At 41.7% G+C, this 26,564-nt stretch overlaps 1 protein-coding gene across 1 annotated transcript in view; it reads right to left on the bottom strand.

Moving 5' to 3' along the window:
• USP10 (ubiquitin specific peptidase 10) overlaps positions 1 to 26,564 on the bottom strand; it is a 75,695-nt gene that overhangs the window by 33,548 nt on the left and 15,583 nt on the right. The window contains exons 2-4 of the mRNA XM_011971422.1: positions 13,186 to 13,254; positions 6,909 to 6,969; positions 1,649 to 2,689 (exon numbers count right to left, since the gene is read on the bottom strand). Coding sequence (XP_011826812.1) covers positions 1,649 to 2,689; positions 6,909 to 6,969; positions 13,186 to 13,254 — 1,171 coding nt within the window. The remainder of the gene's footprint in view (positions 1 to 1,648; positions 2,690 to 6,908; positions 6,970 to 13,185; positions 13,255 to 26,564) is intronic.

Below are 26,564 nucleotides of genomic sequence, written 5' to 3'. Positions count from 1 at the left end.
TCAAAAAAAAAAAAAAAAAAATGAAGGTTGTCAAGTGTTCCAAAAGGTCACATCAGAAAGTATTACAGAGAGCCTAAACGAAACAGCTTATTTTAACTTGGCTGCTAGGGTAAGAATCTGAAGAGCCGGCTACCAAGCTTAGTAGAATCCAACCTGATGACCGAGCTTCTGCTTCTTAGGCAGGTACAGCCATGGGCAGCGTAACAATGTTTCGGTCAACGACGGTCTGCACAGATGATGGTCGCACAAGATTCTAATGGAGCTGAAAATGCCCTGTTGCCTAGTGACGTCTTGATGCTCCTGACCCTGTTCAGGCCCAGGCTGATGTTTGTGTCTTAGTTTTTAAGTTTAAAAAGTTAAAAACTAATTTTAATAGAAAAAAGCTTATAGAATAAGAATAAAAAGGAAGAAAATATTTTTGTATAGCTGTACAGTGTGTGTTTCAAGCTAAGTGTTCTCATCAGTCAAAAAGTTTAGAATTTTTAATTTAAAAGTAAAATAAACAGTAAAAAGGTTACAGTAAGCTAAGGTTTATTTCTTATTGAGGAAAAATGTGTAAATCAACATAGTACAGCCTAAGTGTACGGTGTTTATAAGGCTCGGCTTTGCTCAGTACTGTCCTAGGCCTTCACATTCACTCAGCACTCATCACCGACTCACTCACCCAGAGTCACTCCAGTCTTGCAAGCTCCATTCATGATGAGTGCTCTGTACAGGTGAAGCATTTTTCATCTTTTATACCCTATCTGTACTGTATCTTTTCTACGTCTAAATGTGTTCAGGCACACAAATACTTAGCACTGTGTTACAACTGCCTACAGTACTCAGTAGTGACATGCTGGACACGGAGCAATAGGCTGCACCACTAGCCGAAGGCTCTACCATCTGTATTTGTGTAGTACTCTCTGATGTTAACATGTACATCTCAGAGCACACATCCATCGTTACGCAACATGTGGCTGTGTGAGCACACATACCTCTTTCATACCGTGCTGCATTTCTGACTTCCTACTGTAACTTTTTAAAAACAACCTGTGAATTATGCAGCTTTCTATTTTTATTGTAATTGTTTCTACCTTGGAGCCTTAGCACTTCAAAATAAAATATTAACTTTGGGCTGAACTCTTAACATTATTCTCTTCAAGAGCTGACGTTGATTTATCAAAATTCTGAATAAAATCCATTTACTCAATGCAAAATAGGCATAAAAACAAAAACATGTTATTTCACAAAATGCTTTCTTGTATCTTAAGAAATATAAAAAGGAAGGAGCACACAGTGAGTACAAATCAGGATTATCACACCAAAGGTATATCACAGAAAAAGTCCATTATACATTCACACCGTGGAGCAGAATTACTTGAACAAAAGGCAAGAAATGGAAATGTAACTTGTCAACAGAAAAGAACTGCTAACAGGCATGGATCTTTCACTTAACTTAAAGTTTTGACAACCCTCTCCTCCCATTTGTTTCTATATTGTCTTACTTCTAGAGAACATTTAAGACATAGGCATTCTTCAGACACTGCTATTAACACACAGGTAATCTACCATTGTTATGGGTAACACTCTAACACCACAGTCTATAAGACCAGTTGATGAGGTCTGTTCCCATCTTCACTCTAGATTTGTATCTTTTCAACTATACCTGCAATCTTTATGGCTACGGGATCCTCTGAAACTGGAACAAGCCCTTCTTTGACTTCAACCTGCTTTTCAGAAACCAGGGGAGATATGGCGGGAGGGGAATACTTAGTTTCCACATAGGCCATCGGCGAGGAGGAAGAGGGCTTAGAATCGTGAAAGAGACTGGCCCAGGACTTGGGCTGGCTGACAGGAAGGGTGCCTGATGCAGAGCCTGTGCCGTCAGCCGGAGGTGATGCATTCTCGGGTTTGGTTGGGTCCAAGTCTATGCTTTCCGTGGTGTGCAACTCCACCCCATTGGTAGCTGTGCCCTCACCCGAGGATTCAAGTATTTGTCCATTAGCAACTCCAAGGTTTTCAGTAGTATCGGTACCAACGCAGGGCTGAGCCCCAGCTGTCCTTGACAGGGTGTCTCTGCCAGCCTCTGCAGGGAAGCAGGACTGACCAAAATCAGCCCCGGGGCTCCCCTCTGGCTGCCCTGCAGTCCTGGTGTCACTGCTGAGTGCTCCGGGGAAAGGACTGTCAGGCACAGTGTCACTGACAGAGTCTGTGGAGTTCTGGGGGCTGTTACAAGTCCTGGGCGTAACTGACGGGGGCATGTCACCCATAAATTCTGCATCCTCTGCACTGACACTGTTCGGGACTGCTGAACTGGCATGGCCATTGACCAGGGCTTCTGTGGAAATACTATCATCACCGCCATCTTTCAAATAGCTGTAATATCCAGGTGGCCGCTTTTTCTTCTTTTTACGCTCCCTTTGTCCAAGACCACCTGAGACACCATCATTTTCCAAAACTTCCGCCTCCACATTAGAACTTCCATCCAAAGCGAGGGCAGAGCCTGGGTACTGGCAGTCGATGGAGCCATAGTTTGCTTCTTTAGTGATACCATCAGGGGTTGTTTTGGAAGTTGTACAACCGAGAATAAATTCAGGGGCCTGAGGGTTCAGTGTGCTTGAAATACTGTAGCTGGGGGTTCTCGGCAAAGTGTCACTGGGTTCGATGACTTCATTGACACCAAACTCAATTCTCTGATATTCTTGTCCTGTTTAGAAAACAAACTATTAGTTAAGAATACAGTTCTACAAACTCTAAGTACCAGTAATTACTCACTTTCTCTTTGAAAATGAAAACCTTAAATTCTCTTCCTAATCAACAAACCTATTACGTCCTTTACTTATGTGGAACAATTTGCTGAAAATGAAAGCATAAAATTATTTAATTTGGGGATATGAAAAGCAGAAGCCTGTACTTATCTTCCTAGCTAAGGAAGGCTTTCAGAAGGTAGAAATTAAAATACATTTGTAATAAAAAGCAAGTAGTATTTTGCCAGTTTAAAAATATCCCTCAATGGAATCTGACTTTCTTACAGCCGCCTTATGCCTACGATAGAGGAATATGTATTTTGGACAATTTAAATTTTAAAGGATCATGACAACTAACTTAGGGACTTAAAACATGGTTAAATCAGCTTCTCTAGTTAACGTGATTTGATTAATTCCAAAAACATGAACTACGCAAAGAACCCTATATATTCTGGATAGGAGAAATTAGAAAGTATAAATTTAGAAACAAAAAAAGATGCCAAAAAAAGATTCAACAACAACAACAGGAGAGAATCGGATATATAAAGGCGCACTTCAGAGCACTCTTTCGAATTCTTCATCTCTTGGTCTCCTCCACTAGTAACCTTCCACTAAGTCTGAAAAGTGGCCCTGACACGAACACACGCGAATGTCCTCTAAATAAAGCCACACTGGATTAACTCCATGGGCGGTAAAGCCTTCCGAAAATACCAAAAGAAAAAGTTAGAATTGTGAACTTTTCCATATCTCTTGGGAAGCCTTCCATACTTCCTTCCCAGGTAACCACAATCCACGTATTTCATTCATGCTAAGACAGATGTATTTTTACAGTTTACATCTCTGAAATTAGGTTAAGTTTTAGAATCAATTTTGTCTTTCAACAGACATCAAGCATCGATGTCACCTTGTATTTGATAAAAAGTTACACATTTTGAAGTTAAGGGAAGGACACCTGCCTTCTATCTCATCTTTAATGCATAGCTAAAGATTTCTTCCAGGCTAGCATTAAGGGGCCAATTTTTTTTTAAGGCATGTATCTCAAGAAAAGAAACTAATACCCAAAGAACGGTGTTCTACTGCAGAGAAATGAATATATTTTACCTTGGAAGGACCCCTAGAAGTCTTTTTGTAGAAGAAAAAATACAGACCCTGAGAAGGGCCAGTTACGTGCAAGTGAGCGGGCAGGAGGCTGGAGCGAAACAGCCTCCTGAGGTCTCCTGAATCTTGGTATGCTTTGGAATCACAGCCCCCCACTGTGGGGGGTGGGGGTGGTGGCAGCACAATCCTGCCCCAACAACAGCAAGTTCCTGGAAAAGAACACTGATGACGATTACACCTAACAGCAAGTTTACGTATAAAGTCATGACCATCTAATTCCTTTGGCTACTATTTAAATTTTGTTTCCTTACTTTGAAAAGAATTATCCAGGGGAACTGAATTTATTATCATACCTAGGGGTTGACTGTCCATTTTGGTTCCAGGCATCCCCTACTCCCAGATGTTCTGGGGCTCTCAAGACTCCCTGGATTGAAACAGGTGTGCCTGGGGAAGAACACTCCACGTGGAGCCTGCCCTTTGAAGGCTGTGAAATCACATTCGAAACTAGAATGTGTTGTGTCATTCTGCTTACGCAAGACTGATTATTTCTAAGACACAGATGTGCTGTCCATATCTCAATTCTCAATCTTATCAGAACATAAAACATTCTGGAACGTGATGTAATGTGAACAGAACTATTTCAGTATGTTACAGTTAGTATCAAACATTTACTCAATACCATGTTTGATCATCTCACTAGAAGGCGGATTCCTAGCCAGCACAGTTCCTCTTATCGAGGAACACTCACAATGGACGCATGGCAGAGAGTTCGGAGCCCAATCTGCCAGGCAGATGAAGTGCAGGAAGGCCTGCATGTTTGGCTTCAACAACCCAATCAACACATTAGGAAGATGGAAACTCAACACTCAGGTAATGCAGGCAGAGGGTCATAAAACCATGAATCCTAACACAGCGTTTCTCCAAGGCTGCTCACTGCAGTACATGCAGTAGAGTGGTCTGGACTACAAGGCAGAGGGTGAAGGAGGGAAATATACAGAGATTAGTAACACAAGGGCCCTGCTCAGAGAATTCACATTTATTAGGGAGACAAATACAAACAACTGAGAATGAAAACATGGAGGGAGGGGAGAGAAGGCTGTGAATAGCTCTAGAAAAAGGATTCTTCTGGATGCAGGAAACAGTGATCAACTTCCATCAGAAACTAGAGAGGTCAGTGGAACTTGATGGATCACTGAATTGGTAAGGGCGGGGTGAAGGAGTGGTATCTCAGGCTTTACGAACATTTAAAACAGGCAGTGCTTAAGGTGAAGGACACCCATTCACCTTGATGTGATTAATACTTGTCATATGCCTGTATGAAAATATCTCATGTATCTCATACATATACATACCTACTATGTACCTACAAAAATTAAAATATAAAAAAATTTAAAAACACAAAAATAGAAAAGGCCGAGGTGTAAAAGGGAAACCACGATGAGGTGCCTCTGCAAAGGGCTTGCTGCAGCTAGAGGTGGTAGAAGGGAGCAGAAAAAAGTATCCCAAACCATTCATCCAACAAAGGTACTGAGGGCTTACAACATTCCAGATACTACAGGCACAGTGACAGACAGAGAGAAACGGACCCTGCCATCAGCAGCTGAGCAGTCTGGAAAGGGAGGCAGGTCCATGACAGTACCCACAGGCTCTGTACAGTCGAATAGACACTGGAAGAGAAACTAATGTCATGGAAACACAAGAGACCCAGAAAAGGCTGCAGAGAAAAGCGGGCCTGTCACTAACTGTGCAAGCTGGTGGCAAGATTCCAGTCGTGCTTCTGGCAGAAAAAAAGCAGGACTTAGAGGGAAGAGAGCAAAAAATGGAGAAAAAGGGCCAAGAAGCAGTCACCGAAAAGGGCAGGCAGGCTGGAAGGAGAGAGCGGGAAGCAGAACTCCAGAGGCTGGGGGAGCTGGTGGTGCCTACCGCACAGGGAGGAGGGTGAACTCAAAGAAGTGATGTGCATGGGAAAATTATGGCGCATTTGTAAGCACTGGATCAACACAAGTAGCGTGCTCACTACGTTCAAAGCACACAGTGACAGGAAGTCCCACTGACTCAGATGCCTGAGAGGCTGACATCAGCCGATTAAAAGGTGGCTCAGGAGGCTGAGCAGCCCAGCTTTCGGGTCCCTTGAGCTTCATTTATTTTATTACTTGTCCTAAGCTATTGTTAGATCTGCTCTTTCCCTTACAGTCTCTCACATTTCTTATAAATCTAACATTTTAGATATAATCACTCCCTGATGTTACCGGAAATAAAACATTTGGTTAGTCTCTTCAAGGTTTATACTGAGGCCTAAACTGTAACTAAAACCCCTTTCGTAAGTCTGACCAAGCTAACTAAACAGGGAATCCGAACCCCTAACTCTCAAAGAAAAAGTTTGGCATCAGTTTCCTGGAGGCCAGCAAGGGCCTTTAAAGTGATTCAGATTGAAAAACGATCCAGACAGGTTTCAACTGTGCAAGGGCAGCCTGCAATAATTAAATGACCTTGTTGGTATTAAAACACTGGGTACTTAAGCAATACAAAATCACTGCATCTCCATAAGCACCATCTCTGATAACCAGCTCAGTGTCTGTGATGGAGACCCAAAAACGTAACAGACCAGGAGGTAAAGAGGTGACCTGAGTTCCCAAGAGTCAGCAACAGACCAGGACATGAATGTAAACTGCAAGAACAATAGATGCAAGCTGCCCCTTAGTTTACAAAGAACACAGGCTCAGAAGCTAGCTGGCGCTGGAGCCAGCAGGCTGCTTAGCAACAAGACCCAAAGCTCCTTCAACCCGGGCATGTGCTGATGAAGAGTAACGTACCTGCTGCACTCAGAACTGTTAGGAAAAAAATTACTCAACAACCATTTCCTAAACTAAATGGCTGGCACTCCGAAGCACAGGATACGCTTTAAAACTAATTCACTAGTCAAAGTGATTCAGCAATTAAATACATTACAGTTTACAGCAAAAAGTTCAAGCTGCAAAGAAATGTTTATTCAAATGGGAAAACAATGTTTACAGGTAGCCTGCCCACCCAGCACGTATGGCCAAAATTCCCTTCAGGGAAATAAGGAGAGAACTAGCTTACCATCAGGTAGTTTATCCACAGCCTGTGTGCCACACAGAACTGTTCCACTGTACGGAGGAAGCTGCACAAGGAATCAGAAAACAAATTTTAATTCAACAAAATGTTAAAACCAACACATAACTTTTAATTAAGGCAACAATTCATTAAAACTCTTTATCCATACAACTTTGCATGCCATTACTTTTAGCAGAATAACATACATGAAGAGTCAGTGCAATCTAAATCATCTTCATTTAAGGAAAAAAACGCAACAGAAATACTTTCAAATATTTATCACCATTAAACAGATCCAAAAATGAAGCCAAAGGGAATAAAAATGAACTCCAATGGACATGTAAATCAGCTACAATAAAATGCTTATGATACATCCTTCTTTCCACAGGATGTTAATGACTGACCATTCAGACCACAGACACTTTTGTTCACACACTAGCGAAGATGGGTCTTCCTGACTGCACCTCTTATTCATGATCACTACATTGCAACACAGTCAGCAGAGGCTGGGACCAGGTCCACAGTCGGAGAGCAGTGGAAAGCCCACTAAAAACAAAAAGCCTGGTGACTGCGGCTCCCTTTTTAACACTGTGCCTTAATTAACGAAATTAACAGCTAGAAGTCACATTCCTTGTTTGGAAGACAGAAAGCAGAATGGGAACTGTCTGATCTCTTTGTAAAAAGCTGAAAAGGTATCCCAAAAACAACTTAAATTTTTCTTCTTCCTAGCTATTCCATAACATTTATTGAAGAGTTGGAAATGCTTCCAATGGACACACTGGGTGTAATAAAGTTTAGGAAGGGGCCAGGCATGGTGGCTCATGCCTGTAATCCCAGCACTTAGGGAGGCTAAGGTGGGTGAATCACTTGAGGTCAGGAGTTCAAGACCAGTCTAGCCAATATGGTGAAACCCCATCTCTACTAAAAATACAAAAAATCAGTTGGGCGTGGTGGCAGGCACCTGTAATCCCAGCTACTTGGGAAGTTAAGGCAGGAGAATCATTTGAACCTGGGGGATGGAGGTTGCAGGGAGCCGAGATCACGCCACTGCACTCCAGCCTGGGAAACAGAGCAAGACTCTGTCTCCAAAAAAAAAAAAAAAAAAAAAAAGTTTAGGAAGAAAAGGGGTAAGGTAAGCAGAGACAAACTGCTACCTGAGGGCAGAACGAAAGGACAAAAAGATATTCTGGTGCAGCACTTCCCAAAGTCTGTTCACTGCAGTACAATGGCCAGTGCAGGAATGGCCGTAGGGCCGCAGAGTTCAGAGGCTCCTGGGTAAGTCTCATGCCCAATACTGTATGAGAGCTGCTGCTTGATTGGTTTCTTCAGCCGATTTCTCCCATGAAATCTCAGCACACCAATTCAATAATCACAGCAATAAAAGCTTCTCTCTGCAAGTAACCCAGTAAGTTCTCTTCCCAGAGAATTATGACAAACAGGAAAACACAGGGCAATTCAAAAGAAGCCTTCAGGAGTTGGCAGCTGCACTTATCTCCACCACCAGGGGGCAACATAGTACTCATCACATTGACACCGAGGAGAAAGCATTCTGTGCGCTGAGGGCTACACTAGTCTTGGCACCCGCAATGCAAAAATCATTCCACACACCAGCATTGATGCCGGCAGGCACCTGGAGGAGAAAGGTGGGTCTATATGGGCAGTGGACACAGCTGCCATGTGTGTCTCAGGAAGCCTCCAATCGCGTTCAAAACCCTCTGTGGTCACAAAAGACAGTTTGGAAATGACACACAGAATGCCCTCTCTTTTTCTGTTAATGACATTAGGATGCCCCCTGGTGACAGAAAGCTGTATTATTTTGAGGCATGAAAAGTGTTCTGAATCACTCTCTCTACACAAAATCATGGTAACATCAAGAAACCATCTTTGCTGGAGTCAAAACAGTTCTATCACTATTGTATCAATGTTCTCTTCACACTTACGGTATTCTGTTCTGCTCAGGGAAGACAGAATGCTGAAGAAAACCTCCAGATCCGAAAGTGCAGCAGGCCGGGAAGACGCACAATTTGGAGAAGGGACCTCTTCACCCATCCACTTCAAACGCCAGTGCAAGGCAGACAGCTGTGGGAACCCTGCTCACCATCTTCCGGCTGCCCCTTCCTCAACATTCAACCACGGGATGTGCACACTCACTCAACTCCCAGCCACTCCCACAACACGCAGAAGAAAACCCCAGCAATCGGGAAAAATACACAGACGATGCCGAGGACAAGCAAGTGGAGAGGTGGGGCCAGTGATGCCAGGTGGCGCTGACTGAGGGCGGAGAGGCTGTACCAGTGACACCAGGTGGCACACACCCTGCTCCTCCTCAACAACTCTGGGGAGGAGGTCCTGTTATTGTGGCCCTCTGACAGATGAGGAAGTCGGGCGACACTGCTAGTAAAAGGCACTGCAGGGATCCGGTGAGATGACCACCATCAAACTCCGGATGACACTGCCACCTTCTGTAAGCGTGCTCAACACACTTACTTTGATTTGCTAAGCTGATAAAAAAGTGCACCTGCAGGAATGCCAGGTGGGTTGTGGCACTGTAGAAATGTGTGTGTTTTACTCTACAGGCACACAGCACCTTTCTTTCAACAAACCTCCCTCACACATCAGATGCCCTTAGTCTGTGGTAACTGGATATCTAAATACACAACAGAAGAAAAGTGCAAGGATGGTTCGAAGTTCATTCGTTAACTATGTAACTATTTGTAAGAATACAAAGTTCAAAAATCAAAGACATAAAATTCCCTACACAAATGCAAAACGAGCAAGGGGAAAAACTGTCATCTATGAAGAGTTATGTTAACACAGTCTGAAATCTATGAATAGTCATGTGAACACGCAGTCTGAAAACAGCGCTGCAGCCTTGTGAAAAGGATGCTTGGGCCTGTGGCTAGGAAGGTCATGTTCTGAAGCCTCCCTCTGGGGCTACCTGTGTGTTCTGCTTTCCGTCCCAAAGACTCTCCTGAACCACAAAGCCCTCCTTTAAAATCCCATTAAGACACCAAATTAAGAACTGTCTCTACTCTCTACACACGCCCACACCACACACACTGCCCACTGCCAACACTACGTCATCGGGAGCTTATTTACTCAGCCATGGTTGGGGTGTGTGCTACTTCCAAAACTGAGATTCTGGAAACCGTAAAGAACGGTGACCATGTCCTCTTTCTGAACATAACTAACAGGATTATGACTGAGATTTAAATATGCTTATTAAATAAGTTGACTGCATTTTTTCCACTGGAGAAAACCATTTTTAAATCACTGGAGCCCAGCTCTAGAAAAGATACCAGCTACCTTTCACCTGAATTTGCTTCTCCTGATCCCACTGAATTACTAGCTACCTTATCTTGTCGGTGGCAAGCTGCCAAGAAGCAAACTAAAAGACAAAGCAGCCCTCTGTGGGCAGGAGTGGCGCTTCTGCAGGAAGGCAGAACGCACTTTCATTTTAACACCCCACATTTCTTAATTTGGTTTTTCAATTCATGGCCCCACGTAGAGAAAACAATGTTTGATCAAGCTCCTAATAGCCGAGAAAAAGCATATGAAGAATTCGGCTAGATTGTAACTTATGCCATGGCCACATGGTAGTAACACTGCATGTCTGAGCAGCAATTATGTTACCTGAGAGATAAAAGGCCAAACTGTGCTGTGGAAGTGACATGCCCTGGCCACTCACACACCCACAGGCACAAGTGACACGCCCTCACCACTCACACACCCACAGATCCAAGTGACACACCCTTGCCACTCACAAACCCACAGGTTCAAGTGACATGCCCTCGCCACTCACACACCCACAGGTCCAACTGACATGCCCTCGCCACTCACACACCCACAGGCCCAACCACATGCCGCCTCAGGAAAGTGAGTTCCTGTGTAATTATGTGCTATTATAATTCAGACTCCTGAAGACTGGGAAAAGTAACTCAATCCAATTATGTTAGTCTGCATTTCCCTTTCTCAGGTTGCTGTGATTTTGATAAACTCTTTCCATACCCCTCCAAATTTCACTGTATGCTCAAAAATAAGAAAAACAGAAAAGTCCAGATAAGCCCAGACACACTACGAGTTCTGAAGCTCAAACTCATTTTCATGAGACACAGTCATGTCTACTGCGAATAAAAGGTTTGGCATAACTTACCATCTGTGCCCTTTTCATCCATTTCTACTAACATCTGTTACTCACTAGCTATCGGACCATACATTAGCTGATTTCTCAACATTTCCGTGACGTGAATAAGCATTCTGCATTTTTTCAATTTAAAAAACAAAAGAGAGAGAAAAAAATGGGAGGCCTGAAAGGAAAGAACGTGCCCAAGCCCTCCGAGCCTGTGGAAGTGGCAGAGGTGAAGCGACCCCAGGCCTTCAGACCTGAAATACGGTGCACTTTTCACTCTCCTATCCCATGAAAACTCAAGTTTTGTCTACTCACTTGCAAAGAGACACACACCCATCCACATGCGCACACACTTGAGAAAACCAGTAGCAACTAAAATGTATGGTTACATCAGTGTGATGTGGGAAAAAATGCGAAACCCCCTTACTAAAAAAAAAAACCACACACACACACACACACACACACACAAATGACCTGTGCCACCAACACACCTGTAGTCCCAGCTACTCAGGGACCGAAGTGTGAGGACCCCCCTGAGGCAGGGCGGGGGTCAAGGCTGCAGTGAATTGTGATTGCACCACTGCACTCTGCACTCCAGCCTGGGCAGAGTGAGACCCTGTCTCGAAAGAAAGAAAAAAAATAGAAATAAAAAAATAAAATAAAATGTGTGGTGTTTATATAGAGATAAGCAACAGGCCCACAGAACAGCACACTGGGAACCAGGGGAGATGCGCTGCCCAACAGGGCTGACGGGACAGCTAAGCGCTGAGTTCCCAATGAATGGTGCGGAGGCACCTGCCAGGGCCACAGGGACAGGGAGTTCGATGCCACCTCACATGTATGCAGAGTTCAGTGCTCGATACTCACTGAAGCGTGAAAACAAAACCTGAAAACTTTTCGAAGAAAACAGACAAATGTCTTCATTATCTCAAGGATGGGAAGAATTTCCTAAAGATATTTTTAAAACTAAAAATCCACAAACTATAAGGGAAAAAAATCAATTCAGTTGACATTAAAGTTAAAAGTGTACTCCTCTTATCCAGCAAAAAAACCAAACCAAACCAAAACAAAAAAAACCAACCCCAAAAAGGTGCCTAACATGTGAAGCTTAAAGCCCTCATGCTAGGAACAGATGCTTGTAAAACCAAAGATTAATCCTAAAATCAGTAAGAAAAAGACAAGCTACTTGATTTAAAAATATGGACAAGGGATATAAAATCAAGTAATTCACAGAAGAGGACATCCGTATTGCCAGTAGACATGTGAAGATAATGAAATAGTGCCCAGCTGTCTGTAATCTGGGAGATGTAGATTAAAACAATGAGAATCCATTTACTACACATCAGATTCACAAAAATTTTAAATATACCAACACCAAGAGTTAGCAAGATTTTTTTTTTTAATACGAACAAGAAAACTCCCATGCACTGATGATAGGAATGCAGACTGTTAAAATCCTAGATAGCAAACGAGCAGTCTCTAGTAAAACTAAAGAGGCTCAGTCCACAAACCCAGTAATTCCATTCCCAGGTCTATGTCCCGGAGGAGCCCACAGAGGGGCACAAGGAGACATGGTAAAATACATTGACTGCAATATCTTTAACGGCTGAACTAGAGACCTAAACGGCCCTCGACAGGAAAATACGTAAGCAAATTGCGGTGTGTTCAATAAGTGGTACTGAGCAACGCAAATCAAAGAACAAGAACACATTTCCAGCATAAAGAATACAACGTTAGCTTAAAATAAACGACAAAATGATGAACACAGTATACCATTTATGTAACATTTTAAAGCACATAAAACACTACAACTGATTATGGTGATATACACATATATGATAAAAGGTGAAAACCAGTCAGGACCAATATTTCCCAACTTCAGCAGAGTAGTTACTTCCGGGGAGCGATGGGAGAGAGGTCCAAAGGAGGCTTCAATTGCATCTGTCATGCTTTATTTGCTTTTCAAACTCTAATAAAGTAAATACAGCAAAATGCCAAATCAAATGTCAGCCAAATCTAGCTGGTAGGTTGAGGCATTTCTCATATTAGTCTCTATATTTTTCTCCACATTGGAATTATTTAAAGTATTAAAATAGAAACATAACTATTAATTGTATCTACCCATGTACTCACTGAAACACAGTTTTGTCTTACCTCAACTGAAGATCGAGGAGTCACAAAGAACTGATTGAATTCATCAGGGCTAAAATCTCCAAAAATATACTGAAAAAAACAAGAGAGTCACTGATCACATAAAATATACAAATTATATACTTTCTGAAAAAATGCTACATATTTTAACAATCCTATGCAATATTTGGGCCATAACCCCCAAGATCCTTTCTCAATTAAACAGAGGATCTGCAACTCAAGAGTTCTAGGTTGTTTATATGAAAGAAATACTTCTGAACCTTTCCTACAAATTGTCCAAGAACACTATGAAACTGATAAAGCTTATTTTGAAACAAGTCAATTTTGTATGCCAAACTTGTCGAGTCCTGCTTGCAGGAGAGTTTTATTGGTTCACAAATACTGCCAGTTGTTTCATTTACCTTTCTGCTGACTCATGCCACTACCTCCATTTCCGTTTTCTCTGCCAAACATACTAAAGAAAAGCAGAAAACGTGGTTCAAATGGGAAGACAAGGAAATCCAAAAAAGGAAAATGTTAATGATCCTGATTAATGATCTTTAAAAATATCTATATAACTTTTTAGTTTAAAAATGCATTTCCACAGGACACACAGATACATGTATTATCAGACAGACAAAGCCCTTGTTGCAAGCCCTGATGTCACAGAATTCGGAATGTGACTTCCTGGAAAACGAAATGGTTAAACTGCATGGATGTGAGTCTGGCAAGTGCCTACCAGTTCATATTCTCCATGGAGCTCCAAGAAACAAATCACTGAGGCCTGGCGCAGGAGCTCACGCCTGTAATCCCAGCACTCCGGGAGGCTGACATGGGCGAATCACTTAGGGTCAGGAATTCGAGACCAGCCTGGTCAACATGGTGAAACTCCCATCTTTACTAAAAATACAAAAATTAGCCGGGCATGGTGGCATGCACCTGTAGTCCCTGCTGCTCCAGAGGCTGAGAAAGGAGAATCACTTGAACTCGGAAGGCGGAGGTTGCAGTGAGCTGAGATCGTGCCACCGCACTCCAGCCTGGGCGACAGAGCCAGACTCGCATCTCAAAAAAAAAAAAAAAAAGAAGTCACTGAGAAGATTTAGCATGACTAGATTTCCACAATCGAGAAGCCCTGATTCATTCATTTAATCAGTAATTATTTAGAACCTACTAAATGCCCACGTATTATCAGTATTGGGTATAAAAATGGTAAGCAGAGTGTGGTTCCTCTGTTCTAATGGAACTAAACAGTCTAGTAACTTGCAGGGAAATTTACAAGCCAAGTGATTCAAAAATAACCAGTAACTAAATATTACATAAATGAGTAACACTCATTATTATTGTAAATGTGAATAAATGGCCACTAAATGCAATACCCTACTCGTAAGAATGCACAGGGGAAACATTTCTGGAGAGCTCTCTGACAACATCTACCAAAACCATAAATATACATTAAGAACAAAAAAATTTTCATATAATATTTACACATACTTGCAAAAGTCTACAAAGAAATTACTGACGGTAGTAGTGAAAATAAACAGAGCCTCAAAATGATTCAGAAATGATCTTCTGAAATACTGTCACTGAAAGGTTACACCTTCTTCTCGTCACCAACACTGGGAAAAGACGGTATGAATCTCACTAAGAAACCCTCAAAGCAATGGAAGGGAAAATTCTATAGGCTAAAAGGAAGCAGAAAAAATTAGCACAGACTATCACAAAAAAAAAAGGAGCTATCAGAGATCATGAAAGTATTCACGGAAATTAGATTACTAATTTTAAATCACTAAATTAAAAAACTCGACAGAATGTCTTAATAGCAAAATTAACAAGGCTATCTATATAAGGCAAAGGGGCAACATTTTGAAAGTTCCGAGAAAAAAGGATTTTGCTCCTAGAATGCCCAAGTATTTTTTCATAGAATTCTATAAATTACTTTTCAAGTGCTAAAGAGAAAGAACATTTTCTTTAACATACACCTTTTTCTTGTGGGGAGGGAAGAAAACTGCTTAAGAATTCCAGAAAATGAATTCGAGAAATAGAAGTAAAATCCAAGAAACATATGGCAGCTGTGAAGTTTAATGCAGATATTAAGAATAAATAAACTAGAATCATGCTGTTTTGTTTAATATCAATAGTAGAAACGAGGCTACTCAGTGCACATTGCCTATGGGGGGTAGTCCTGCTCTGCAAGGAGCAGTTAAAAAACAAAAAAAGTAGAGGCCAGGCGCGGTGGCTCACGCCTGTAATCCCAGAACTTTGGGAGGCCGAGGCAGGTGGATGGTGAGGTCAGGCGTTCAAGACTGTCCTGGCTAACATGGTGAAACCCTGTCTCCACCAAAAATACAAAAAATTAGCCAGGCATGGTGGCGTGAGCCTGTAATCCCAGCTACTCAGGAGGCTGAGGCAGGAGAATCACTTGAACCCAGGAGGTGTAGGTTGCAGTGAGCCGAGATCGAGCCACTGCACTCCAGCCTGGCGACAGAAACTCTGCCTCAAAAAAAAAAAAAAGTAGAAATGCTATCTTAAAAGTTATCCATTTTATCTTATGACTAGTAAGAAAGGTTTTTTACTTCAGAATGTGGGGAAGATACCTAAGGATAAGAAATCAGAATGTTCTGCAGGATTATTAGGTATTTTCTTTAGGAAGGTTTTCTTCCTAGACAATGGAAAATAATAAACATTTCATGTTTATTCAAATCATACTTCTAAGGACATTTTCTTATTTGAGTTCATATACAGTCTAAAGTCTTTAGATCTGGTCAATCCAGTAAGAAAACTAAAAATCCAAATGAATTGATAAAAATCTTGGCAGCAAAGGAGGAGAGGAGGAGAAAACAGGATTCTAAGCCACTAACACACACTTCCTGTTTCAAATGCAGACACCAAGCGGCTTCAGCATGAGTCAGCGGCAAACGCCCTCAAGACATGAGCTGGAATGCTCAGAAATGGTTCAGTGAATTTTTTTTCTCCTATTATTTTCAAATATATTAGCTTTACTTAAGTCTTTATTTTTAAAGTATCTGAGAAAATTTGTTATAGATTTTAAGTGTGTTTTTATTATAACTTTATGTCAATAATTTCTCCACAGATATGTACCTTCAACCTAATTACAAAATTAACTGGGGGAAAATGAGGAAGAACTTTAGGTATAGACACCGAGAGATTTTCAAAATACTATTAAAAGAAGAAAACACTCTCAGTGTAAAAAAGGTAGGAAAATGGAATATTTATTTGTATTGCTATTAATAACATATTTGTGTTTGTTAATAATACAGATATTCGTGTTTGCATACAGAGACACCGGAAAGATCAACAAGAAGAAATGTGACCCTTCACCTCCGGGGCAGGAGCGCTGAGTGGACGCAGACAGGAGCGGAGGGGATTTCCTAGCATGTCTTTTGGAGGTTTTTTTTTTTGAACTGTATACTTTATTCAAAACATTAATCATAAAAAGTAAACACAAACAACAGCACCTTACAACTCTTCAAACACACCCATTTTGCACAGACATAATTTCATAAGCATGTTAGTTTCAAGATCTCACTGACAACAGGTTAGGACTTGATGAAAATGTGTCACCCAAAAACTACACCACAAGTAACTGCTGACTACCAATGATGCAACCCTAAACTATCATTTAACACCTGACAAATGGCTAGCCACAGCTGTTCTGAACGCCAGCTTGATTTCCTTAACACTGGCTCACACAGCTCAATAAACGACTCCATCAAAATACACGTGAATCATATTTTAATCCTTAAATGCATGAGCTCTTAAAAGTGAGCAGTTACACTACACCAATATTGAAAACCTGTCCTTTCGATTTGGTAACTGAAAGAACAAAGGAACTTGCTAAGAAGTCCATGCCACGGGTTTAAGAGCATCTCTGCAAGGCCTTCAGCATCCCGGGGAACCTTGGTTAGAATTTCCATCTCCTGTACAATGAGTATTCCCCATATGCTCATAGCAGATAAACGACATGTATCTTTTTCCTATGTGCCAATACATATATAACTTATACTCAAGCAGGAATTCTGATACAACCCAATAACTACACATAAAGGAATCCCCTATTTGGGGAGTGAACTATCAAATGTCAGTAAAAGACAAGTCATTGATATTACAAGCTAGGGGAATCCTAAGAATAAAACGGAATTTCTTAGAATTGCAATGCACATTTTGAAAAATGATAAATATTTCTTTCTAAGCAAAGTAAGCTGGCATGGTAACCATTCAAACACGGATTATGAATGATAAAATAATCCATATATATGTGAAGGTTAAGACATTTTCTTATTTAACAAAATCTTATGCATCAGTCAAAGCCGTACAATGGAAGCAGCATTTATTGTCAACACTATTCCAGAAGACAAAGTGTTGCTTGGCCAGACACGGGGGCTCACGCTTGTAATCTCATCACTTCCGGAAGCCGAGGCGAGCAGATCACTTGACTTGAGGAGTTCAAGACCAGCCTAGCCAAAATGGTGAAACCCTCCCTCTACTAAAAATACAAAAATTAGCCGGGCATGGTGGCGGGTGCCTGTAATCCCAGCTACTTGGGAGGCTGATGCAGAAGAATTACGTGAACCTGGAAGACGGAGGTTGCAATGAGCCAAGATCGTGCCACTACACTCTAGCCTGAATGACAGAGGAAGACTCTGTCTCAAAAAAAAGAAAAAAGGTGTTGCTTATAAAATAGAATATGACAACTTTATTGGGAGGAAAAAAGCTAATTTTTTGATATGCTGATAAAATTACAAAAGGAAAAATGGCCAAATATTTATTCAATAGCAAATACCAGTGAGTGGACATAAATTATAATTTTGATAAAACTACAAAAGGAGGCCGGGCGCAGTGGCTCACGCCTGTAAATCCCAGCACTTTGGGAGGCCGAGGTGGGCAGATCACAAGATCAGGAGATCGAGACCATCCTGACCAACACGGTGAAACCCCCGCTCTACTAAAAATACAAAAAATTAGCCAGCCGTGGTGGCACATGCTTGTAGTCCCAGCTACTCAGGAGGCTGAGGCAGGGGAATCGCTTGAACCCGAGAGCCACAGGTTGCAGTAAGCCAAGATCACGCCAGCCTGGGCGACGGCGAGAAAAAAAAAAGGAAAAAAGGCCAAATATTTACTCAATATATTTCAATTATTTATGCAATTTATTCAGTATATTTATAGCAAATACCAGTGAGTGACAATTATTTAACTAAAATGACATCTGACTAAATGTTGAAGCAAGGCATGTTTGTGACACCAAAAAGTTTATCACAGAAATTCAGGACAGCCAGTTGCTACTAAAATGTTCTGGTTTCACCATCTCCTTCTCCAAAAGCCTTCCTAATTTCCAATCAAAAGTTATTTTAGGTGTTTGGTAAAATGAGGAATGTTACCAAAAGAGGGGAGAAGAAATGCTGATGAAAGAAGTCAATACCCTGAAAGGTTGTGGGAAACTTCCAGACTACAAAAAGCTAGAGACACGACAACTAAATGCATTTCCGGACCCTAGACTGTATCTCCTGTGCTAGAAGGGAAAATTCTAGAAAGGACGTTAACATGGTCAACTCCCAAAATTAGAATACGGACAGTAGGTTAGAAAAAAGTATTGCATCAATGTAAATTTGTGAAAGTGGTAACGTTTTACTGTGGTTATTTAAGAGAATATGCCTATTCTTAGGAAATACATATTCAAGAATTTAGGAGCAAGGGGCTAGGGTGTATGTAATCTTCCCTCAAATCTCAAAGGGTTCAGAAAAAGATTGTATGTCTGTATATTTGCATGTGTTAGCCCACGTCTGTGTGTCTGTAAGCTTGTGTAGCAGTATGAGTGTGTATGTGCAGAGACAGAGAACTCGAGCACACACAAATGATTAAGCAAACGGGTTTAATCTTAACAACAGGTGGATCTGGGTAAAGGACTATCTGGGGGTTCTTTGTACTAGTTTTCTTTCCACAACTTTTCAAGTTTGAAACTTTCCAAATAAAGAGTTGTTTTTTTTTTTTTAAAGCTAACACTGAAAATTGTGAGGTTATGAGGAAAAGCTTTACACTCTCCTTATGTTTGACTGTTTAGTGTTTTCTCTCCTCCGGAAGATTAACTTATTTCAAAGGCTGTTACATGAGCAGGAAAAATTGTAGGTGTTTGGGTAAAATAAAGATGAAAATAACTCAGTGTCTGACTTCACAGGGTTTACAATCTAGTGGAGAAGGAAATGCCACTGATGACATGAATTAGTTTTGCCCATAAGAGAGACATATAAAATACAGAACAATTCAGTTCACATGGGAGACTAAAAAGCAGGAATAAGTTATTCTTTCTTGTAATTTCAAAGAAAGTGCAGAGCCTACGACATATTGGTAGCTGTCATAAAACTAAAATAAAAGCAGGTAACTGGAGGCCCTGTCAGCCATGCCACACTACAGAAAATGTGACACTGCAGCAACTAACTCTGCCCTTCCCACAGCTACACCAAATACATTAAGGAAAGACTGCAAAGTCACCTAAGGTTTCAGCAACCCCGCCAGAGTCACAACACTGGGGTCAAAAGGAGGAACCAGAAAGCAGTAACCACCGCGTCCTGAGGTTGCATAGGAAATGCCCAGGGGCGGGACGGTACAGAAATGCCTGCGATTTGGGGGAGCAAACTACAAGGGCTTTAGGCATTTCTTCCCCTTTTTAGGGGAAGTAAGACTGTGAGCTCTAGCAGCTATTCCCCTCCACCATTTCCCCTCATATCCCACCCGGCCTCCATCCCAGGCTTTCAAAACCCTCGCTGTTCACATCTTTACTTTCTGATCCTTTCTCAAGAGGATGTGGGAAAAAAATATACAAGAAACACTTCAAGAAAAGGGGTGCAAGCCCACAGCACAGTAGGGATGGGAACAAAAGATACCTTACTTCCTGGAGCACAGCCTGTCGGCTGAGTTGGCTCAGTTTACCTTCTGGAGGGGTGTGGAGGCCACCACGGCCCTCAGAGGGCCTGAGTTTAGAAACCCTGGGCAAAGGTTTAGACAAAGTGGGAAAATCCAGTGTTCCCGCTAAAGGAAAAACAAAGACCTTGCCCTCAGAAATAAAGATACATTCCTCCATCTCAGCCCAAGGAAGGTGAGAAGGAGGAAAGACATCTAATGTTCACTTGCACAACCTTCGGGCTACAGCTGTCCTGTGGGAACTGCGGGAAACACCACTTTCGGCTTCGAGAAACACTGGGGACTATCAGCACAGCATGGCACTAGGGGGCGCTGCAGCACAGTATTCTGAAAGTCTCATCTCTGGAAATTTGAATAAATATGTATGTAGGTTACTCCACATTAACATTCTCTGCCTTCAAAAGGACTGATGGAAATAGGAGATCAGCCCTGAGGTAAGAACATAAATACTTTGCTGCTGCATTTGTACTTTGCAGTTTCCGAGGCAGGTGGACAACTATGACCAATCTCCAAGAACAATCTCCCATTCACAGATGCACAGCTAAGCCTCACAGGGGCAAACGGTATAACCAGGTCACAGTAAAATACACAAGAAGCTGAGAAGTATAAAGTCTTCTCTCTCTTCTCCTCATCCAAATAAGCTGATTTTGGGGAAACATGAAAAGAGCAATGGACTGTTTTGAGTGATTAGCCTTAATCTCAACTATAAAATGAAGGCATGTTGGACCAGACAACCTCTAAAACTCTTCCCATCTCCAAAAGGATCTCTTGGATCTAAAAAGGATTAAGAAACACAGGTTTGAAAATGTCATCAGCACGGTGGCTCACACCTGTAATCCCAGCACTTTGCGGGCTGAGGCAGCTGGATCACCTGAGGTCAGGAGTTAGAGAACAGACTGGCCAACATGGTGAAACCCTGTCTCTACTAAAAATACAAAAAAAATTAGCTGGGCGTGGTGGCAGGCGCCTCTAATCTCAGCTACTCGGGAGGCTGAGGCAGGAGAATTGCTTGAACCCAGGAGGCAGAGGTTGCAGTGAGTGGAAATCGTGCCATTTGCACTTCAGCCTGGGTAAAGAGCAAAACTCCATCTTAAAAAAAAGAAAAAGTCATCAGACTAATAATGCATGCTACAACAGGATGACTTTGAAAACATTATATTAAGTTAAAGCCAGACACAAAGAGCCATAGATTGTTTCTTCCATTCATATGAAATGCCCAGAATAGGCAAATTACCAGACACAGAAAGATCATGGTTGCCAAGGGCTGGGAGGAGAAGAGAATGGGGGAGCGGGAGGCGGGGTTGCTAATGAACATGAGCTTTCTTTTAGGGATGATGAAACGTGCTAAAATTGACTACGGTGTGAGCTGCACAACTCTGTGAATATACTAAAAACCACTGATATGCATACTGAAATACAGAAATTCCACAGCATGTGAATTTTATCTCAATAAAATAAAGTTTTAAAGAAAGGTCAGTACTTGTATCAAAAGAAAAATTTTCATTTCTTTACTAGGCTTTACGAATCAAAGCCCAGTAAGTAATGGGTGCTAGCTGATATCTACTGAACAATCACTGTGTACTTTCAACTTCAGAAGGTGGTGTGGGTGGTTCTGAGGACATCTGGAGATGACACTGTCATCAAATAGTGAATGCACAGCAGGAATTTCACTGATTTAACAACATGCACTGAGCATCAACTATCCACACGGGAACTATGCAAGACTATGAGAGTAAAACTTTGAATACAACACACACAGGGGTCTGGGCAGGTGACATTTACAGTTTTATTACAGTGCAAGCCAACTGCAAGCTGCACTAAGTGTCACAAACGGCAGAAGCCGACAAAGGAAGAGGGAGGAAGAGAAGTTTTGTTCCCCCACTAACAGGGCTACAGCAAAATTCTGCTTTACTTTCTCGGGGCAGAGAGGTCCTGAGAAGGGAACAGAGCAGACAAACCATCAGAAAGTCACCCTCACAGGCAACCTCTTTCCTTGAAATTCAAACGTCAAAGTACTGCAACTGAGTGTCTACTTCTCTGCCTGTCTGTATATTCTATTTCTACTATTAAAGTGCTATCAAAAAGTAATCATTTTACCTTTCAAAGTATGGTTTTCAACAGGTTGGCTATATATTAAGTGTTTTCATGGAGATTCCGAGCTAAAATTTCATTCAGAAATTTTAGATTGAATTCAGATGGAATCGCCAAATTAGAAAACATGATTCACTTAACAGAAACCCACTTTTACCAACTTTCCAGTCCTGGGTCTATAATAGAACTGTATCACAAAAAGGCCGTTAAATTTTAACTCGCTTTGCTCTTAACTAGTACTAAACACCAAGGTAATATAGATAGCCCTCATTATTGAATAACCTGCTGTGTAAAATTGCTATTGTATGAAACAGAGCAGATAAATTAGGGAGTAAATTCAGTCAACTTTATCTGGGATAGCCCTAGCACAAGTTCAAGATTCTACCTACTTTCATATTCATTACAATCACCTTGGTGCTGACCTTAAGAAAAAAAGAAATGGAAGAAGAAACCAACAAAAAAGAAACTGTAACAGCAGTTTTATCTTTGCTGGGGCCAAGGATGAACAAAAGAAGAGGCTGCAAGGGGGCTCAATGTCATTCTGGGGAATGACAGAACTGGTATCTTGATTATGGAGGTGATTACACAAATGTATATGCCTGTTAAAACTCATGGAAATATACACTTTAAATGGGTGAAATTCACTGCACATATGCTATACCTCCATAAAGCTGATTTCTTTTAAGTACAAGAATCGAGTTAGCTCCATCTTTGTCTAGCCAGAAGTTAATGCAGTACACTTGGCATAGAGGAGGTGCTCAAAACAGCTTTATTGAACAAATGAATTCAGGAAGAGGAAGATGAAAAAACCCACACAAATAAAAAGCTCTAAGGACAAGGAATAACTTCTCCATACTACATAGCAATCATTGCGACTTCCCAGATGTCAGTGGGCTGACAGTCTTAACTTGACCACTCTGAATGGTTTTAATTCTCATGTTTTTATTATCACCAGAGATGTTCCAGCGAGGAGTACATCTTTCATTCTCAAATATAATCTTCAAATAAATATAATCAAGAAATAACACTTTTACAGTATAACACTTAAACTTATATTTTAAAATATAACATGTATTCAAGATAAGTGAATTAAGCTTTACAGAACACTTTAAAGGAAAACCTATTTTGACCTAGAGAAAAATCATTAACAACTACCATGTGATCCACTTCCCAAGCTAAAGAGAAACCACTTTTCATAATCTTAAGTTTATAAGGGGGAAAAAAGGGCCACAAAAACCCTTGGATGTGATCAGAAGGTATTGGGGCAGGTCAATCCTTTTAAAATTGACTTTTATTCCCCATCCCCCGTCTTTGACCCTCAAATAAGACCACCTGCGTCCAGTGTGAAGCAGGCATGCATCCTGTATTTCTTGGCCCCTCTCTTCTGCTCAAACTGTCTTTCTGGGTACAATTCAATAAGAACCACGTATTCGTACTCAGTTTCACTTTGCTGTCAATGACAGGAACTCATGTTCCTACAGACAAAAAATTATCTTTTAAATTGATGTACTATAAAGTTAAGATGACTGAGCCGGGCACAGTGGCTCACACCTGTAATCCCAGTATTTTGGGAGGCCAAGGCAGATGAACCACTTGAGGTAGGGAATTCAAGGCTGGCCAACATGGTGAAACTCCATCTCTACTAAAAATACAAAAATTAGCTGGGCATGATAGAGTCCGCCTGTAATCCCAGTTACTCGGGAGGCTGAGGCAGAACTGCTTAAACCTGGGAGGCAAAGGTTTCAGTGAGCCAAGATCACACCACTGCACTCCAGCCTGGGCAACGGAGTGAGACTCTGTCTTAAAAAAAGAAGACTGACAATATCAAATATTGGTGAGGACAGAGAAGTTGCGTTCTCACACACTGCTAGTGCAGATAGAAAATGGCATGGCTGCTTTGCAAAAGCCTTGCAGTTTCTTATAAAATAGAATATACGCTTACCACATTTTACCCCCAAGAAATCAAAACCTATGTCCACACAGACACTTCTACATGAATGTGAACAGCAGATTCAAACAGTGGGAACAACAAAAATGTCTATCAAGAAGTGAAGAGACAAGCAAACTGTGGGACATCCATAAAGGAATACTACACAGTACTGAAAAGGCTGGAATCAACACTCAACATGGCTAAATTTAAAAAGTTGGGTCAGGTGAAAGAAACCAAACAAAAGAGTACAGTTTGTGTAATTTTGCATCAATATAATTCTAGAAAAGGCAAACTTTCTTAGCCTACAGTGACAGAAGCAGACCACTAGTTGCCTGGACAAGGTGGGGATTCATGGTAAAGGGGCATGAAGAAACTTTCTGGGCAATGGAAATGTTCTGTGTCTTGATTGTCGTGGTAGTTACTACTTCGTTGTATATGTCTACCAAAACTCAAACTGGGCTGGGCGTGATGGCTCCCGCCTGTAATTCCAGCATTTTGGGAGGTCAAGGTGAGAGGATCACTTGAGAAGAGTTCGAGACCAGCCTGGGCAACACGGTGAAACCCCGTCTCTACTAAAACACAAAAAATTAGCCAGGCGTGGCAGTGTGTGCCTGTAGTTCCAGCTACTCGGGAGGCTGAGGCAGCAGAACTGCTTGAACCTGGGAGGCAGAGGTTGCAGTGAGCCATGATCGCGCCACTACACTCCAGCCTGGCAACAGAGCGAGACTCCACCTCTTAAAAAAAAAAAAAAAGCCAGACTTTGTGGCACATGCCTGTCTGTAGTCCCAAGTTACTTGGGAGGGCTGACGCAGGAGGATGGCTTGAACCTGGGAGGTCAAGGCTGCAGTGAGCTATTATCACACCACTGCACTCCAACCTTGCCTAAAAAAAAATACAAAAAACCTCAAACTGCAAACTTAAAATGGGTACATTTATTGTATTAAATTACACTTCAATAAGGTTGACTTTTTAAAAATTGTTATGCACAATCTATGTAAGGAAGATGAAGCAGTACCATAATCAAAGCTCTTGAAGACCAAGGGCCACAGCTGTAATCTTTCATTTACAGAAGAATTCCTCAGTACACTCTATTTGTTAATCTCTCATTTACAGAAGAATTCCTCAGTAGACTCAATTTGTAGGCATCCACACGCTGGGATTTTTAGTTTCACATTCCTTGGTCCAAAGATTTCCCTGTGCTACACACCACCACCTTAAAAACTGTGCATCATCACCAGGCGTGGTGGCTCACACCTGTAATCCCAGCACTTTGGGAGGCCGAGGTGGGAGGATCACAAGGTCAGGAGATCAAGACCATCCTGGGTAACACGGTGAAACTCCATCTCTACTAAAAATACAATAAATTAGCCAGGCAAGGTGGCATGTGTCTGTAATTCCAGCTACTTGGGAAGCTGAGGCAGGTGAATCGCTTGAACACAGGAGGCAGAGGTTGCAGTGAGCCAAGACTGCGCCATTGCACTCCAGCCTGGGCAAAAGAGCGAGATTCCTTCTCAAAAAAAACAAAAAACAAAAACAAAAATTGGCCATCATCAGCCTGTAATCCCAGCACTTTGGGAAGCCGAGGCGGGCGTATCACGAGATCAGGAGATCGAGACAATCCTGGCTAACATGGTGAAACCCCATTTCTATTAAAAAATACAAAAAATTAGCTGAGTGTGGTGGCAGAACCCTGTAGTCCCAGCTACTGAGGTTGAGGCAGGAGAATGAACCCGGGAGGTGGAGCTTGCAGTGAGCCGAGATCGTGCCACTGCACTACAGCCTCAGCGACAGAGCAAGGCTCCATCTCAAAAAAAGAAAAAAAAAATTGTGCATCATCTTTTTATTCTGCATCTGTTTTCAATGTAACTGTGCTCCACTCTGTAAGCCTCTGTCCCATCATTACTCAATCACTTCAGATTATTCTTGCCTGGCTCAACCTTTATTACTGCCGAGCTTCTCGGACCATGTACTCAAACTCCACACAAAGACAATTACTGCCAAAAACAATGAAGCAAATCTACAGTGTTTCCATTAAACAGAATGCTACATGGGCAGAAGTTTGTAAGTGCCATCTGTTCTACAGGATTTTTCACTTAATAAAATATGCTGGAACCAGACCAACAAAAGGCCAGCTACTGAAGGCCACCTGCCAGGAAGGAAAGCACATCGCTACAGCAGAGCTTCGTTTTAAAGGACATCCATGAAAAAAGAAGCCTAACTACAGAAATGATTTTCCTCTGATTTGCTGGCCACTGTCAACAAACAGACTCTTCAAATATCCTAGAAAATCGAGGACTGCCTAAATGAGAAGTACTTACATCAGCTGGTAAACAGACTCCTCTCCTTCCAGTTTTAAGATTAAGTACAGAACTCCCCCCTTAATGAGCTGCTTTGTTGTCAATAGAAAGCAAAGTTACTTAGAAGGTTTGGCTGAAGAAGTAAAAAGCTG

The sequence above is a fragment of the Mandrillus leucophaeus genome, unplaced genomic scaffold, assembly GCF_000951045.1.
Source record: "Mandrillus leucophaeus isolate KB7577 unplaced genomic scaffold, Mleu.le_1.0 Scaffold10, whole genome shotgun sequence".
NCBI classification, from domain to species: domain Eukaryota; kingdom Metazoa; phylum Chordata; class Mammalia; order Primates; family Cercopithecidae; genus Mandrillus; species Mandrillus leucophaeus.
Note: the sequence above shows the minus strand (reverse complement) of the source record. Positions and strands in the feature narration are given on the sequence as shown.